Raw genomic sequence first — 16,748 nt, 5'->3', positions numbered from 1 at the left:
AAGGTATGTGTCCATTAACCTGTGTCACAATTTATTTTATATGCTGCAGGCATATATTAAATAATATCTGGATTGTGTATTACTCCAATGATATCTAGTGGGGACTACATTTATCATTCTTGATATTATTTATTTATATCATTATCCTCCATAATTTTTTTATTTGATTCCAACAAAGCATTCAGCTTATCTATTGATTTGTCATGAACATCACCTCATTCTAGCAGCAAATGGTTGTTGCATTACTCAAGAAGTAATCTTACAAGGCTAAGGATACAGAAGGGTGTGGAAGTAAGCTTTTTGTTACAATATCCACCCTATTCAGAAAGAACAAAATGTTTTTTTTAAAAAAAATATGTGACCTATTGAACAGAATTAGTGCTTGTTTTATACCACAGTAGAAAAAAATCACACACTTGGTATCAGCTTTACTGAAAGTTCAAACATGAATGATTGTTCACAAGCTACGTTTATTGAAGTATAACGCATTGCTTTATTCAAACATAGATGACTCAGTGGAGAGATTGATTGCACATTTCCTTCCTTGGATTAATTGATCTGTCTTGCCATTACAAAATGTTAATTTCACCTTTAAGCCTTCTTCAGATTATGCTGGATGCAAGAGGATTTATATATTCATCAGTCTTCAAGATGTTTACTATGAATAAATTGGAATTTCCAAGTTTTAGTTAGCCTTTACCAGTTCTTGCCCAGCACATAGGTATAAAAAATTATAAATTGAACTCAGTGAAAAACTAATAGATATTTAACAATTTTGTCATCTTTCTTCCTATTGTAGAGGGAGGAAGGCTTTGAAATTTGTTCAATTCATAGCTAACCTAATTGTGTGCATTTAAAAATCATTTTACTTTTTAAGCATTTAAAAGATAAACATTAAATAACAAATACAAGATATAAATTAAATTAACACTATTAAGTAACTATAGACCAGTTAATGAAAGATAGAGAGAAAATCAAAATGTCTGGACAAACAGATAAGCTTTTAATATATAGTAGAAACATTCCAGAATTGGGTGGGGGGACTACTGAACAGATATAGGGAATTTATTTCATATGTTTAGTACCATAATTAAGAATGCCCACTTCTGCTCTACAATTAATCACTTATCAGGATGTAAGGTCTGTTAGAAGTTATCCAAATCTTACTTCAAAGTTATTTAGGATCAGAGAAGTCAACAGTGGTTTATTAAAATGATTGAATGGCTTTGAATTAGTGCAGATCCTTCAGAAATGGAGGTATATAGAATTCTGATTTATTTGCAGATTTTGAACTACTCTCAAGAAAAATCCCCTAACTTCACCTTTAAATCAACTTAAAACTATTTCTGTCAGGGAAGGCTGGAGCTATTGTATTGTTAATAGGCTGTTCTACCCAGTGACTTTTGTAGAACATCCGGTAACAATAGTAAATTCACAATAAACTCGACTAAGTACTATTTTTATTAGGAGAATGCAATCCTCTCCAAAATAAATTATATTATAACTTCTAAGCCAGGGATCAACTTCTCAACCTTATTTACCTTGTTTCATAATGCTTTGCATTTATGCTCAACCTCAGCCATTCATTTTTGTAAAAAAATTAGATTAACTACTATTAACAACTTTTCTGAGTGCCATAGCAGTTTCTAGAAAAATACCAACCACTGAATACAGATTTAACTTTATTGCTCTCAAAATATACAAACATTCTATCAATTTTAAGAGCCAAAAATGCTCTTATTTCAGTATTTTCTATCACCCAGAATAAAATTAAACAATAGAATTTGCTACTACATAAAACATAAGGTATAGCTTCTTGGTCTTTTTGAAAAATAGAATGGACTCTCTGATCCAGCATGGTGCCTCGTATGTAATGAGGTTCTTAAATAATTGCCTTCAAATACTTCTAATTATTAATGTAAATGTTTGCAGAAACATTTTGTCAATGGAAGAAAATAAGCTATAAGATAAAAAGCACAGGTAAAATGTTTTATTGCACTTTTTCTACCATGTTTACTTTTTTATGCAATCCTGTATGTGCTTATTCAAAACTGGTTTCCTTTTTATTTGTTGAAAAGCTAAGTTGCTTGGAAGCAAATGAAATTATTTAGAAGTACCTTAAACATACAATATACAATTGCTTTATCTTAAGTGCCAAAAGTCTTGTGCTTCTTTTAGATTTACAGTCATGGCCGAAATTGTTGGCACCCCAGAAATTTTTCCAGAAAATCAAGTATTTCTCACAGAAAAGTATTGCAGGAACACATGTTTTGCTATACACAGGTTTATTCCCTTTGTGTGTATTGGAACACAACAAAAAAGGGAGGAAAAAAAGCAAATTGGACATAATGTCAAACAAAACTCCAAAAATGGGCCGGACAAAATTATTGGCACCCTTTCAAAATTGTGGGTAAACAAGATCGTATCAAGCATGTGATGCTCCTTTAAACTCACCTGGGGCAAGTAACAGGTGTGGGCAATATAAAAATCACACCTGAAAGCAGATAAAAAGGAGAGAAGTTCACTTAGTCTTTCCATTGTGTGTCTGTGTGTGCCACACTAAGCATGGACAACAGAAAGAGGAGAAGAGAACTGTCTGAGGACTTGAGAACCAAAATTGTGGACAAATATCAACAATCTAAAGGTTACAAGTCCATCTCCAGAGATCTAGCTTTGCCTTTGTCCACAGTGCACAACATTATCAAGAAGTTTGTAACCCATGGCACTGTAGCGAATCTTCCTGGTTGTGGACAGAAGAGAAAAATTGATGAAAGGTTGCAACGCAGGATAGTCCGGATGGTGGATAAGCAGCCCCAAACAAGTTCCAAAGAAATGCAAGCTGTCCTGCAGGCTCAGGGAGCATCAGTGTCGGTGCGAACTATCCGTCAACATTTAAATGACATGAAACGCTATGGCAGGAGACCCAGGAGGACCCCACTGCTGACACAGATACATAAAAAAGCAAGATTACAGTTTGCCAAAATGTACTTGAGTAAGCCAAAATCCTTCTGGGAAAACGTCTTGTGGACAGATGAGACCAAGATAGAGCTTTTTGGTAAAGCACATCATTTTACTGTTTACCGAAAACGAAATGAGACCTACAAAGAAAAGAACACAGTACCTACAGTGAAATATGGTGGAGGTTCAATGATGTTTTGGGGTTGTTTTGCTACCTCTGGCACTGGGTGCCTTGAATGTGTGCAAGGCATCATGAAATCTGAGGATTACCAAAGGATTTTGGGTCGCACTGTAGAGCCCAGTGTCAGAAAGCTGGGTTTGCATCCGAGATCTTGGGTCTTCCAGCAGGCCAATGACCCCAAACATACGTCAAAAAGCACCCAGAAATGGATGGCAAGAAAGCGCTGGAGAGTTCTGAAGTGGCCAGCAATGAGTCCAGATCTGAATCCCAATGAACACCTGTGGAGAGATCTTAAAATTGCTGTTGGGAAAAGGTGCCCTTCCAATAAGAGAGACCTGGAGCAGTTTGCAAAGGAAGAGTGGTCCAAAATTCTGGGTGAGAGGTGTAAGAAGCTTATTGATGGTTATAGGAAGCGACTGATTTCAGTTATTTTTTCCAAAGGGTGTGCAACTAAATATTAAGTTAAGGGTGCCAATAATTTTGTCCGGCCCATTTTTGGAGTTTTGTTTGACATTATGTCCAATTTGCTTTTTTTTCCTCCCTTTTTTGTTGTGTTCCAATACACACAAAGGGAATAAACCTGTGTATAGCAAAACATGTGTTCCTGCAATACTTTTCTGTGAGAAATACTTGATTTTCTGAAAAAATTTCTGGGGTGCCAACAATTTCGGCCATGACTGTATATGTTGTACTTTCATTTCTGTTGATGCTCTAGCACAGGGGTGTCAAACTCAATTTCATTGAGGGCTGCATCAGCATTGCGGTTGCCCTCAGGGGGCCGAGTGGGTATGGTCTGGGTGGGTGTGGCTAGAGTGCGTATGGCCTACTGGGTGGGTGTGGCCAGCTCTACATCGTTCGCATCAAGGGTGCCTATGGAGGCCTGGGACAGATCTGAGGGTCTCTGGCAGAAGGAGGGTCTCTGGGCCAGGGCCAAGGCAGCGGGGGCCATTCCCTCACAGGTTTCCGTGTGCTACATCAACCTCGAGCTCAGGGTAGGGGAGGTGGCGTGGCGGTCATTATCAGAGAGACCCTCCATCCGCGGGAGGCCACTGCCCCTCAGATAGACGGATGTGAATCCCTCCTCTTAAGATGGGGTCCTGGTGGTCAGTTGGGCCTACTTCTGGTATACCTCTCTCCAAGCTGCACAGCAACGGTTCTACCCAAGCTACCTGACGCCATCTCAGGATTGGCGGTCGAATTTCCAAAACTTATGGTACTGGGGGACTTTAATCTACCTTCCCTGGGCAGTGCATCAGAAGTGACCCGAGAGTTCATGGCCTCCATGACGGCCATGGACCTGACTCAAATTACTCAGGACCCAACTCACGAGGGAGGAAACATGCCGGAGCTTATTTTTGTCTCTGGGCAGTGGCTAAATGGACTGGGTGGGGTTACTCCAACATCACAACCCCTTTCATGGACAGACCACTACCTCCTGCGGTTGGGCCTCCGTCACGTCACCCCCCCGATGTCAGGAGGCGGAACCGACCAGGTGGTTCCGCCCCAGGCGCCTGATGGACCCAGATAAATTCCAGATGGCACTTGGACCGATTCCCACCTCCCTCTCCCACAACCCGGTCGAGTCCTTAGTTAATGCCTGGCAACAGGCTGCTTCGGAGGCGCTCGACCGCGTTGTCCCTTTGCGGCCTCTGACCCGACGCAAGTCCCAACTTGCTCCTTGGTTCTCCAAGGACCTGCGGGAGATGAAGCGCCAGAGAAGGGGCCTAGAGAGCATTTGGAGAGCCAGTCGGTCTGAGTCTGACCGAACACAGTTAAGATCCTTTTCTAGATCCTATCTTGTGGCAATGAGGGTGGCAAAGCGCGCCTACTTCACCACCCTCATTGCGTCCGCAGATAATCGCCCGGCCGCCCTATTTAGAGTGGTCCGCTCCCTTTTAAGTCAAGAGACGGGAGAGGACCCCCTACATAGACGGGCTGAGGAATTTAGTAAATATCTGGTGGACAAAATTGCTCAGATTCGGGCTGGTCTGGACTCTGACTGGGCAGTATCTAACGAGAGGAAAACGATGAAGTTGGCCGAGTACATTTGGGAAGAGTTCGATCCTGTGACTCCGGATGAAGTGGACAAGATCATGGGGAAACTAAGTGCCGCCACATGTTTGTTAGACCCGTGTCCCTCCTGGCTAGTCTATGCATCTCGGGAGGTTACACGAGGCTGGCTCCTAGCAGTTATCAATGCCTCACTGAGTGAAGGGTACTTCCCTGCTGCCTTGAAAGAGGCGGTGGTAAGGCCCCTCCTCAAGAAACCGGCACTGGACCCAGCTGTTTTAAACAACTTCCGTCCTGTCTCCAACCTTTGCTTCCTTGCGAAGGTCGTTGAGAGCGTGGTGGCACGACAGCTCCCTTTGAACCTGGAGGAAGCTGAATATCTAGATCCGTACCAATCGGGTTTCAGACCAGGGCACAGCACGGAGACGGCATTGGTCGCGCTGGTGAATGATCTCTGGCGGGCCCGAGATAGAGGTTATTCCTCTGTCCTGGTCCTATTAGATCTATCAGCGGCTTTTGATACCATCGACCATGGTATCTTACTGCGTCGTCTTGAAGGGCTGGGAGTGGGAGGCACCGTTCTGCGGTGGTTCTCCTCCTACCTCTCGGACCGTTCGCAGACGGTGTTGGCAGGAGGGCAGAGGTCAAGCCCTAGGCCTCTTAATTGTGGAGTGCCTCAGGGTTCGGTGCTCTCGCCCCTCCTGTTCAACATCTATATGAAGCCGCTGGGAGAGATCATCCGTAGCTTCGGGGTGAAATATCATCAATATGCTGATGATACCCAGCTATTCATCTCCACCCCGAACCAACCCAGTGATGCCCTTGATGTGATGTCCCGTTGTCTGGAAGCGGTACAGATTTGGATGGGAGAAAACAGGCTTCGACTCAACCCGGCCAAGACTGAGTGGCTGTACATACCGTCATCTCGTTTAGTCCAAGAGGTTCCATCTCTGACTATAGGATGAGAGATGTTACCTCCCATTGATAGAGCACGCAATCTGGGCGTCCTCCTAGATTCACGACTCAGTTTTGAAGATCACATTGGAGCCGTGGCTAGGGGGGCATTTGCACAGATTCGTCTTATATACCAATTGCACCCCTTTTTGGACCGAGATGCCCTACGTACAGTCACCCACGCACTCGTTACCTCCCGTATTGATTACTGTAATGCTCTCTACATGGGGCTGCCCTTGAAGACCACCCGGAGGCTTCAGCTGGTGCAGAATGCAGCTGCACGGGTTGTGATGGGAGCTCCCCGATACTCCCATATTACACCCCTCCTGCGTGAGCTGCATTGGCTACCAGTTGCCCTCCGGGTGAGATTTAAGGTGCTGGTACTTACCTTTAAAGCCCTACATGGCTTAGGTCTGGGATACTTGCAGGACCATCTGCTGCTGGGAACAAATTCCCATCGTCCAGTACGCTCACACAGAGAAGGCCTACTCAGGGTACCGTCAGCTAGGCAATGTCGGCTGGCGACCCCCAGGGGGAGGGCCTTCTCTGTGGGAGCGCCAACCCTATGGAATCAGCTCCCCCCTGAGCTTCGGATGGCCCAAAACCTCCAAACCTTTCGCCGCGGCCTCAAAACACACCTGTTCCACCAGGCTGACCTAGACTGACAGGCATTTTAATTAATTTATATTTAGTATTTTTAATTCATTTTTTAAATTCTCTAATTTTTTATTGCACTGATGTTCTCAATTTCATTTTATCATGATTTATGTACTTATTATATGTTTTGTTGTTAGCCGCCCTGAGTCCTTCAGGAGATAGGGCGGGATATAAATCCCATCAATAAATAAATAAATAAATAAACTTCGTGGGCTGGATCTGCCCCGCCCTGGGCCTTGTGTTTGACATGTCTGCTCTAGCATGAATGATTGGCAATAACAAACCACTTCTAAAATCTTGCCAATAGTAGAGGAGACTTCTCCAGATAGTTGCTAGGAGTCAAAGACTGTTTGGACTAGTCCCTGCAATCTTCTTGGCAGTATTTCAGAAGTGATTTGCTATTTCCTCCTTCCTAAGACAGAGAGAGTGATTGGCCCAAGACATTCGGCTGGCTTTGAGTCTAAGCCAGGATTAGAACTCGTTGTCCTGATTTCTGGCTTAGTGCCTTAAACACTAACTAAAACAGGGGGTAGGCAACCTCGGCTCTTTTATGACTCATGGACTTCAACTCCCAGAATTCCTGAGTCAGCAGAGCTGACTTAGGAATTCTGGGAGTTGAAGTCCATGAGTCATAAAAGAGCCGAGGTTGCCTACCCCTGAACTAAACCAAGCTGGTCGATCACGTGAATTATTTTTTTTTAAAAAAGCATTTAATGAGAATACCACTACAACCGCAAGCATGCACCACCAACAAGTATTTCCCAGTTGGATACTCTCCACCATTGATGGTCTTCAGTTCCAGAACCTTTAGAGTTTAAAGACCTGAACGGTAGTTATGCTATCCCCATTTATGAGAACTGAAGACTTAACATAGCTGTCGAGAAGCTGGAGAAGATTCAAAAGACCAGCTTTCTAGCCTGGATTCATCCTTAACAACCTTCGCGAGCTTTTTTTTCTTTTTCTTTTTCTTTCCGAGTTAACAACCGCAAGTTGCTTCAACGTTCCTTTTTGCAGCGCGAAGCCAAACCACCGCCCATCCGCTTCCTGCCTCCAGTCAACCGGGGAAACCCAGTTCCCGTTCGGCACCAACGTGCTCCGCGCTTTATGGCCTTACCCCTGACCGCCGCAGAGCAGCGCGCCGTCGTCTTAGAAACTTCCTTCCTGTTGGTCATGACGTTAATAAAGGTTGGGTTATTAAAAACAAAGCTGCTCACGCCCATTTACCAGAAAAGCGGCGTCGGCGTCGTATTTTTCGTCTTCCGGTAGTATTGGAGAGTGCCGCCCTTGTCTGCCTTTAGACTCCCGGAGGGTTTCTCCCGACTCACGCCAGCTGTTGCGATGGGTCTTTTGGCTTCTTGTTCCGCTGAGGTCCCTTCAGCGGCCTTGCTCCTGCTATTCCTCTCATCCAGGGCTTTGTGTGAGTAAGAAGCGCTTCTAGGAGCCTGCTACCATTCGTGCTCTAAAATGGGCGGGAGAGGGGTGGGGAGAAACACCTAAATTATTGCCTAGAGCAGGGGTCTTCAAACTTGGCCCTTTTATGACTTGTGGACTTCAACTCCCAGAATTCCTCAGCCAGCTTTGCTGGCTGAGGAATTCTGGGAGTTGAAGTCCACAAGTCATAAAAGGGCCAAGTTTGAAGACCCCCTGGCCTAGAGAGAGGAGCTTATCGAGATTCCGGCGGGGAGGCGGGGGAGGCGCTTTGTCCCTGCTCCGAAGAGCCGCGATCTCTTCTTGTTTTGCGACCGAGAGCGAGAAAGCCCCTCGCCGGGCAGAGCTGCTTGCTGCTCCAGCTGCGGACCGCCAAGGCGCTTCAGCTTGTTGAGTCGAAAGCAAAAAGAACGAGGCCAGCCTGAGCCTGTCGCCGGGGCCCTCTGCGGTCTGGGAAAGGCTGGGGGCTGGCACGGCCACGCCCATTCGCCTATATCGGGGGTCTTCAAACTTGGCCCTTTGACGACTTGTGGACTTCAACTCCCAGAATTCCTCAGCCAGGCACGCTGGCTGAGGAATTCTGGGAGTTGAAGTCCACAAGACATCAAAGGGCCAAGTTTGAAGACCCCTGGCCTATATGGTATCAAGCCTAGAGGCTCCTCGGTGGCCGTGGATTCTCCATCCTTCACTTCCCCCTCCCCAGCCCTGGACCCTTTCTTTGGTTGACTGCGGGATTCAGAAACAGCCCGGCTTTTAGCCAGATCTGTCTTCTACGAAGGCAGAGGTGGTAAAGTGCCTTAACGGAGGTTCTTTTTAACACATCGTAGTTGCTGCTCCTGATAGGAACTAAGGCTTTAATCAAAGGCAAGTGTTCCTTCAGGTGACATCGTCACAGGTATTTTGTGGATGATGTTTGTTGTTCTTTCTCAGACATGTAACTCTTAAGGGTTTTTCCGTTCTTGACCTGTTCACTTGACCTTTTCTCTTAAGAGTTGGTTTCTTGAGTTACAGAAGCCAAACACCAATCAAGACAGGGACTGAAAGCCAAGAAGTGAACTTCTGTTTCAGAACGTAAAAGTTGGACTCGGAAACCAAGGTTCAGAGGAATGTGTTTATTTAAGGGTTATTTAAGTCACTGGTAGGGCTATATGTTCACAAAGGGCTTTGCTTCTGCAGTTATAACAGACTAATATCTAATTATGTTAAGCAAATAAAATAATTCTTGCAAATGAAGGAATATATATGTGTCCCTTGAGAAGGTTGCAGGAGCCAATCTGAGTCAGTCAGTGGACCAAAGGTTTATTCTTCCAAGCTTTCAGGCTCACACTAGAATCCATCAGCAGGGAACTTCTCTCTCTCCAGAATATGTGCACTAGGCTTGTTCTACATGTTGTATTTATATGGTTCCTGGTTGTATGTAGCTTTTAGTTATTAATTGGGGTGTTGATGGCTGGGTATTCTGCTGCTGCGCCCTCAGCTTCTAAATAGCTGATTGGCCAGTGGTAAATCGGTACTCCTGTTGACTGATGGGCCAGTTTCCCAGCTTTCATCATTTCTCTGGCTATTTTTGTTTCTCTCTGCCAACAATTGTAGCTGTCAAGTTGAAAACATGTTCTTGTTCATTGCAATGTGAAGCTACCAATGAGTTTGTCTCCTCAACTAACCATATTTTTTTCCTGTTAAAGGATGTATTTTTCCTTTCAATCCTGTCTTTGGGGCTAGATTGCAATCAAATACTGTGTGTTGGTTAGAACTTCCAGTTTTGTGTCACTCACACATTTGATAGCTATTTAGATCATTAATGAAAATGTTGTTATACTGGGTCTAAAACCTATCTCTGTGAAACTTTCCTAGTTACTGCTCTCCATCTTGATAGATATCCATTAATGCTGATTCTCTCGTGTAGTTAGCCAACCCTGCTTTATTGGAATGCCTTCTAAATTACACTAATAGCTTGTCATTTGAGATATACTCTGGAACACTGAGACCTTTTCAAAACTTGGAAATTCCAGGTTCCTTATATCAGTCATATTCCTCTAGGTCAGTGAAATGGTTACCTTGTCAGAGGAGGAGATAAGATTTCTCTCACATTTTGGGGGGGTGGGGTAAAGCTATGTTAGACTTTGGGTCACAGTATTGTCTTTAAGATCCTTGCAAACAGCTCTCTTTGTTGCCTATTATAACACCTTTAAAAGTAAAGGTTCCCCCGCACGTGTGCTAGTCATTTCCAACTCTAGGGCCGGTGCTCATCTCCGTTTCAAAGCCGAAGAGCCAGCGCTTGTCCGAGGACATCTCCGTGGTCATGTGGCTGGCATGACTAGACGCCAAAGGCTCACGGAACGCTGTTACCTTCCCACCGTAGTGGTCCCTATTTTTCTTTTTTTTATTGAATAGTTTTACAATACATTTTAAATATACTCCATCCCACCCCCCCTCCCATCAACCCTTCCCTACCCTCCCCTCCCCCCTCCCCGACTTCCCAGAGCTGAATACAGGGTATAAACTTACAAACTTAAACTAAAATATGCTAACAACAAAAATAAAACATTAAATTCTATATTACTAACAAATAACTAATAATACATCGTTCAAAACCACTACTTATTCAAATGCTAAATGAAACTTTTTAGTCCCATATTTATTCTGAATATATTCAATCCATCTTCTCCATTCCACAATGTTCAGCTATTTCTTGGGATTGTATTTTTAAAGCATCCTGCAAATCTTTTAGTGTTAAAGCTGGTGCGGGTGCGGGTGCCGCAGGAGGAGGCATCAAAGCCTGTAATGAAGACTGCTGAACTGGCGAAGCACCAGCACTTCTAGGAACTTTAGTTGGTTTGGAAGCCATTTTAGCACCACTTATTTCTATTGCGCACTTTCACTTTCCGCACCACTCAACTTTTTCCACAAAATACTCTGAGTTAAAGTTCAAATACTTGCTATTACAGCATTCTCCTGCACAGCTCTGCCTGCATCCAAGTAATCCACAATTCACTATCGATGGCAGGGATGGTTGTAGTGTCCTGCTCTGCTCCAAAGCCTTGGAGCAGAGGCGTCCTGGAGTCCGGAGCAAACTCAGGCTTCGGGGGGGCTCACACCCTTCAACCACCAGAGTTTAAACTCTGGCAATCTAGGGGAGCTCTACCGCTGCCTAAGCGCTCACCCCCTCCTCTTCTCCCGAGGAGCAGGTTTCCGAGCCGCCAAACAGCTGATCGTCGCTGTTTTTGGTGGCTCTACGGAAAACAACAGGGCTGACAGCCGAAGCGGCTGCCATCAATGGAGCCTTGCCACCCGGAAGCCTGGTCCCTATTTTTCTACTTGCATTTTTACGTGCTTTCGAACTGCTAGGTTGGCAGAAGCTGGGACAAGTAACAGGCGCTCACTCTGTTACGCGGCACTCGGGATTTGACCTGTGCCTATTGCATTTGTTTCCAATCTGTACCACTCAAGGTAAATTAGAAGTCCAGTTTCTCTGCTTTTTCTTGGTCATCTGTTAAAATTTCTGCATCCTAAGTAAGCAATGGGCCTGCCATTTTTGTTATCTTCTGGCTCTTGACATATTTCAAGAAAACCTTGCTAGACTATGGCCCTCTTGGTACTCTTACCTCATTTTCTGCTTTTGCCTTCCTGACCTTAATCCTACACTTTTGGGTTGAAGATTCTTTGGCATAAGCCCACAGTGGCTTAAAACTGAATGGTCGGGCTTCAGTAGTATAATAGACTTTTATTTTTATTCTCTACTTCAGAACTTCCTCATTTTTACTTATCTACAGCTCAGTGTCCAGCTCCAGTTCTACCTCCCCATTCTTCAGTAAGAGGAGGAGGAGACCTAGCAGATACCTATCCAGTTGGCACTGCACTGCGGTTACAGTGCTTCCCAGGTTATGAACCTACAACCACTCCTATTATGACATGTCGTAATACTAGTGAGTGGTCAAATCTTCCTGAACTTTGTCAAGGTGAGTATCTTTTACCAACAACAATGGCTGCTATGAAATGTTGAATGAAATATATACAGTTCTTCAGAATTGTCAGATTTAAAGTTATACATTTGACTTCCAACCTATAACTTTGAATAAAACAGTAACTGAAAATTCTTCTGACTATTCCATCATGAGAATTTAGCAAAGGATATTTATACCAAGGAAAAAGAATAATGTAATGATTTAATAATGCGTATAAAAATGTGATTATTTTTAAAAGAAATTAAAAATTGCTTAGCAAAATGAACCTACAGTACAGAAGAAAAACATTAAAAATTATCTGAGTAAATTTGTAATAGAGGATAAAGTTAAAATGGCAGTCAAAAAGATAAAGACAGAAAAAGTTCCACAAACATAGAGTTGAAGATTTCTTTTCAAGAAGCAAACTCTTTTTTGTTTTTTTGTTTTTTGTTTTGCATAAGGGGTCCTGGGCAATGTGGAAAAGAAAGCTGTAGGTCAGACATGTCAAACTCAAGGCCCACAGGCCGGATCTGGCCCATGAAGTGGTTTCATGTGGCCCACGAAGCCATTCTGGAAACAATAAGGGAACAGCCCCCGCTGCTTTGGCCCTGGCCCAGGCCGACCGGGAACCAATGTACAATTTTGTGGTGGCCATCTATGCTGAAATGCATTCAGTCTTAGCTCCACAAGACCGTCTGGAAACCACAAGGGACCGGCCCCTGCTGCATCAGCTCCGCCCCCTGGGCACACACTGGTGTCACCCTTTGTGAGGAATGAAGAAATGCACTATCGCCTGGAAGTGGCTAGCAAATGGCCCTCGCCTTCCTCACATATCCAGCTTGATGGGCTTTGGGGGAGGGGTTTTGGCAGGCAGCAGGGCGCTCTCCTCACAGTGCCTAGAGGCTGAGCCAGGTGGCGCAAATCCAAAAAGAAGCACAGTGCCGCCCAGCCCCCCGCCTGCCCAGTTTTGGCAGGCAGCCGGGCACTCTCCTCATAGCGCCAAGAGCTGAGCCAAGTGGCCAAAATCTGATGAGAAGTGCAATGCTGCCTAGCCCCCAGCCTGCCCGGTTTCAGCAGGCAGCAAGATGCAAAGCTGGTGAGCTTTGCACCCCCCGGCTCAGCTTCTCAGCGCTGTGAGGAGAGCACCCCGCTGCCTGCCGAAACCGGGCAGTCTGGGGGCTGGGCGGTGTCATGCTTCTTTTCGGATTCAGACCGCCCGGCTCAGCTTCTCGGCGCTGTGAGGAGAGCACCCCGCTGCCTGCCGAAACCGGGCAGTCTGGGGGCTGGGCGGTGTCATGCTTCTTTTCGGATTCAGACCGCCCAGCTCAGCTTCTCGGCGCTGTGAGGAGAGCACCCCGCTGCCTGCCGAAACCGGGCAGTCTGGGGGCTGGGCGGTGTCATGCTTCTTTTCGGATTCAGACCGCCCAGCTCAGCTTCTCGGCGCTGTGAGGAGAGCACCCCGCTGCCTGCCGAAACCGGGCAGTCTGGGGGCTGGGCGGTGTCACACTTCTTTTCGGATTCAGACCACCCGGCTCAGCCTCTTGGTGCTGTGGGGAGAGCGCCCCGCTGCCTGCCAAAACCGGGCAGGCTGGGAGCTGGGCGGCGTCGCACTTTTTTTGGGGATTTGCATCGTCCAGCTCAGCCTCTTGGCATTGTGAGGAGAGCGCCCCACTGCCTGCCAAAACTGGGCAGGCTGGGAGCTGGGCGGCGTCTCTCTTCTCTTTGGATTCACACCACCCGGCTCAGCTTCTTGGTGCTATGAGGAGAGTGCCCTGCTTCCTGCCGAAACCGGGCAAGCTGGGGAATGGGCAGCATTGCACAGGTAATGTTGGCTCTCACGCTGCTCATGGTGTCCCCTTCCCCAGAGCCCACCAAGCCAGATATCTGAAGTAGGTGAGGGCCATGTGCTGGCTACTTCCATGCAATGGTGCATTTCTTCATTCCTCAGGAGGGGTGACACCTCCCCAGCTGCCTTTCTTGCCTGTTTTTCTTCCTCATCTCAAATATTTTCCCACCACTCTGTTCCTAGGAAGGGAGGGAGGGAGGAGAAGGTCTGAGGGAAGTCCTGCCCTGCTGCCCTTTCACCATCCCCTTGCCCCTTCCTCCTAGCCTATCCAGGGGGGTCTCCCATCCTATTGCTAAGGAAGCTTTGGATACAAAATCAGGTCTCCTTCCATAGAGAAGGAGTGGGCCTCCCTCTGACTTTGCCCTCATACCCATCATGAGCAACCTGGCTAAGGAGAGCAAGCACAGCAGTAGCAGCCTTGAGGAGGTGAGTGCAGCTGCGTGCCCCCTTGGGGAAGTGGGGTTGGGCTTTGTGCCGTGGGTGCTCGAGGGTCGGGCTGGGCATTTGACCTTTGCTGCCCAGGGCTCTGGGCAGCCTGCGCCACCATCCATTCCCCCCCCCCCCATGGCCTGAGAGGAACAGTGAGGCTCTTCCAGTGGACCATGCCTTGGCACTTGTCCCGGTCACAATCCCTTCTGCCAGAGACCCTCAGATCAGTCCCACTCCTGCCCAGGCCCCCATAGGCACCCTTGACGCGAACAATGTAGAGCTGGCCACGCCCACCCAATAGGCCACACCCACTCCAGCCACGCCCACCCAGTAGGCTGTGCCCACCCTTGCCACACACCCCAGCCCCCCAGAGGGCAACCTTAATGCTGATGCAGCCCTCAGTGAAATTGAGTTTGACACCCCTGCTCTAAGTGGTGTGTAAAAGAAGGACCTGGTCAGTAGTGGAGCACAGCAGACACAAACAGCCCTGCCAATCTTTGGAACTTTCCATGGTGCCTCCCCCTGCACCTGGCTGGGATTGATTCAAAATCTACTAGTAATTAAGCCTTTGATATTGATCAGAAGTATTTGGGGCTTACTGGGCAAAAATTAAAATTTTATTTTCATTATCACTAGAAATTAACGTGTTGGAGTATTTTGCTTAAAATACTTGGTCGCGCTTTTATTTTAGAAACCATGACCTCTTCTGACATTCTGTAGAAGGAATATAATGCATAGAATTAAATCTTTTGATGCGTTCATTGTTTGGCTGTGATGCCATACAGACTTTGGAAACTTCAGAGGCATTGAGTAAACCCACTATTTATTAGCATCAAGATTTTTTTAAAAAAATATAAAAATATACATTCAAGAAGTTTATAATACAGAATTAGACTTTATTGTCCACTTATATCTTCAGATTGAAAGAAAGCGTTGAATATGTTTCATATGATTTAAAAACTTCAGTAAACAAAATAACTTTGAGAAGAGGTGTGTTATTGTGCTGATGAACAAATGTAAAATATCGATACCATTCATTTTATGATGTAGATGTAATAATTTTGAAAAACAGTCTTCCTGCTGTACACGATGCAGATACACCAATAATTTATTATTGTTTAAATATTATTACTGTGATGAAGAGTGTCTTGGAAGAAAGTTAAGAATGAAAGCTATTTAATGGTCTGTTGAAATATATCCTCCAAATTAGGAATTTTTCCATCTACAAAGATTAGTTTGCATGCTCTGGTTTGTCTTCTGCAAAAAAAGGCAATTATGTACACATGGAGGGATGTTAATATATTAGAAAACAATTGGCTTTATGACATTTTTCGACACCTGACCTTTGAATTTACTTTGTGTCAAATCAAGAGTTAAGTTTGAAGAATTCCATTCTGGGCTGCCTCAGTTCAGTTTATGGTTTAACAATTGAAAAGTAATGTTTGGAATTTTGAAATTTGCATAGTTCCAGCGTTTATTGTCTGTTTTAAGGTTTTTAGTTTGTGTAGTTTGTTTTCTTTTTAAGCATGTAATTTATTTTACTACCATTCTATATTATGCATATGTAATTATAATCATGCTAATAACAGTCATTTTATTGTTACTATGTAATTGTAATTTCAAGAGATTTTAATATACACAGGGAATGTTTAAAAGTTTTTGACAGTATAAAGCATCCAGCTTTTTTCCGATTCTTGCAGCTGCTTCATAAACTACTTTTGGCTATTTTCATATGTAAGTGCATGAAGTGAACAGATATGTACAGAAGTTGGGGATAGTTTACAAAGCAGCTCTCCACTGCAAAACAACTCTTGAGGAATACAACTATAATGTAATTTGGAGAAGTGTAAAGCTAGAATAATACAATTTCTAGACTTGTGTTTATTTTGTTGTAAGATTTGCAAGGGCACATGATAACATCAGTTCCAATCTTTTAGGAAGGCAATGTCCTGTTCCACATTTGGAAAATGGCAAAGTAGTAGATGCAGGTGACCTCCGGTTTGGTGAAGAAATAACTCTTGCTTGTGATTATGGGTAAGTTAGAGATTATTTGTTGAAGCAACTTGTAAAAATTTATTTGGAGACAATGGACAAAAATATTGTTAATAAAAATTTGAATTGTTAACTATATATTATTGTGAACTTTATATTATTATCTGTATTCCTATAGATAATTATAGTATATAGTTACTTTGTAAGATACACATCTTTCAAAGTGACTTAAAACAGATTTGTAGAAATCTGCAGAAATTATTTAAAGGTATCATTAATATATAAGTCAGTACAGGTAATCCCCAAGTTACGAGTGTTCACTTAACAGTCGTTCAAGGTTATGTGATCA

General features: G+C 44.6%; 1 protein-coding gene across 4 annotated transcripts in view; it reads left to right on the top strand.

Moving 5' to 3' along the window:
• Nucleotides 1–16,748, top strand: part of LOC310638299 (complement receptor type 1-like) — a 70,033-nt gene that overhangs the window by 28,432 nt on the left and 24,853 nt on the right. For all 4 annotated transcript variants that reach the window (XM_083359258.1, XM_083359257.1, XM_083359256.1 and 1 more), the window contains exons 7-8: nt 11,962–12,147; nt 16,345–16,441. In XM_083359258.1, the coding sequence (XP_083215384.1) occupies nt 11,962–12,147; nt 16,345–16,441 (283 nt within the window). The remainder of the gene's footprint in view (nt 1–11,961; nt 12,148–16,344; nt 16,442–16,748) is intronic.

This window comes from Vipera ursinii (genome assembly GCF_947247035.1).
Source record: "Vipera ursinii genome assembly, chromosome: 3".
Classification (NCBI taxonomy): domain Eukaryota; kingdom Metazoa; phylum Chordata; class Lepidosauria; order Squamata; family Viperidae; genus Vipera; species Vipera ursinii.
Note: the sequence above shows the minus strand (reverse complement) of the source record. Positions and strands in the feature narration are given on the sequence as shown.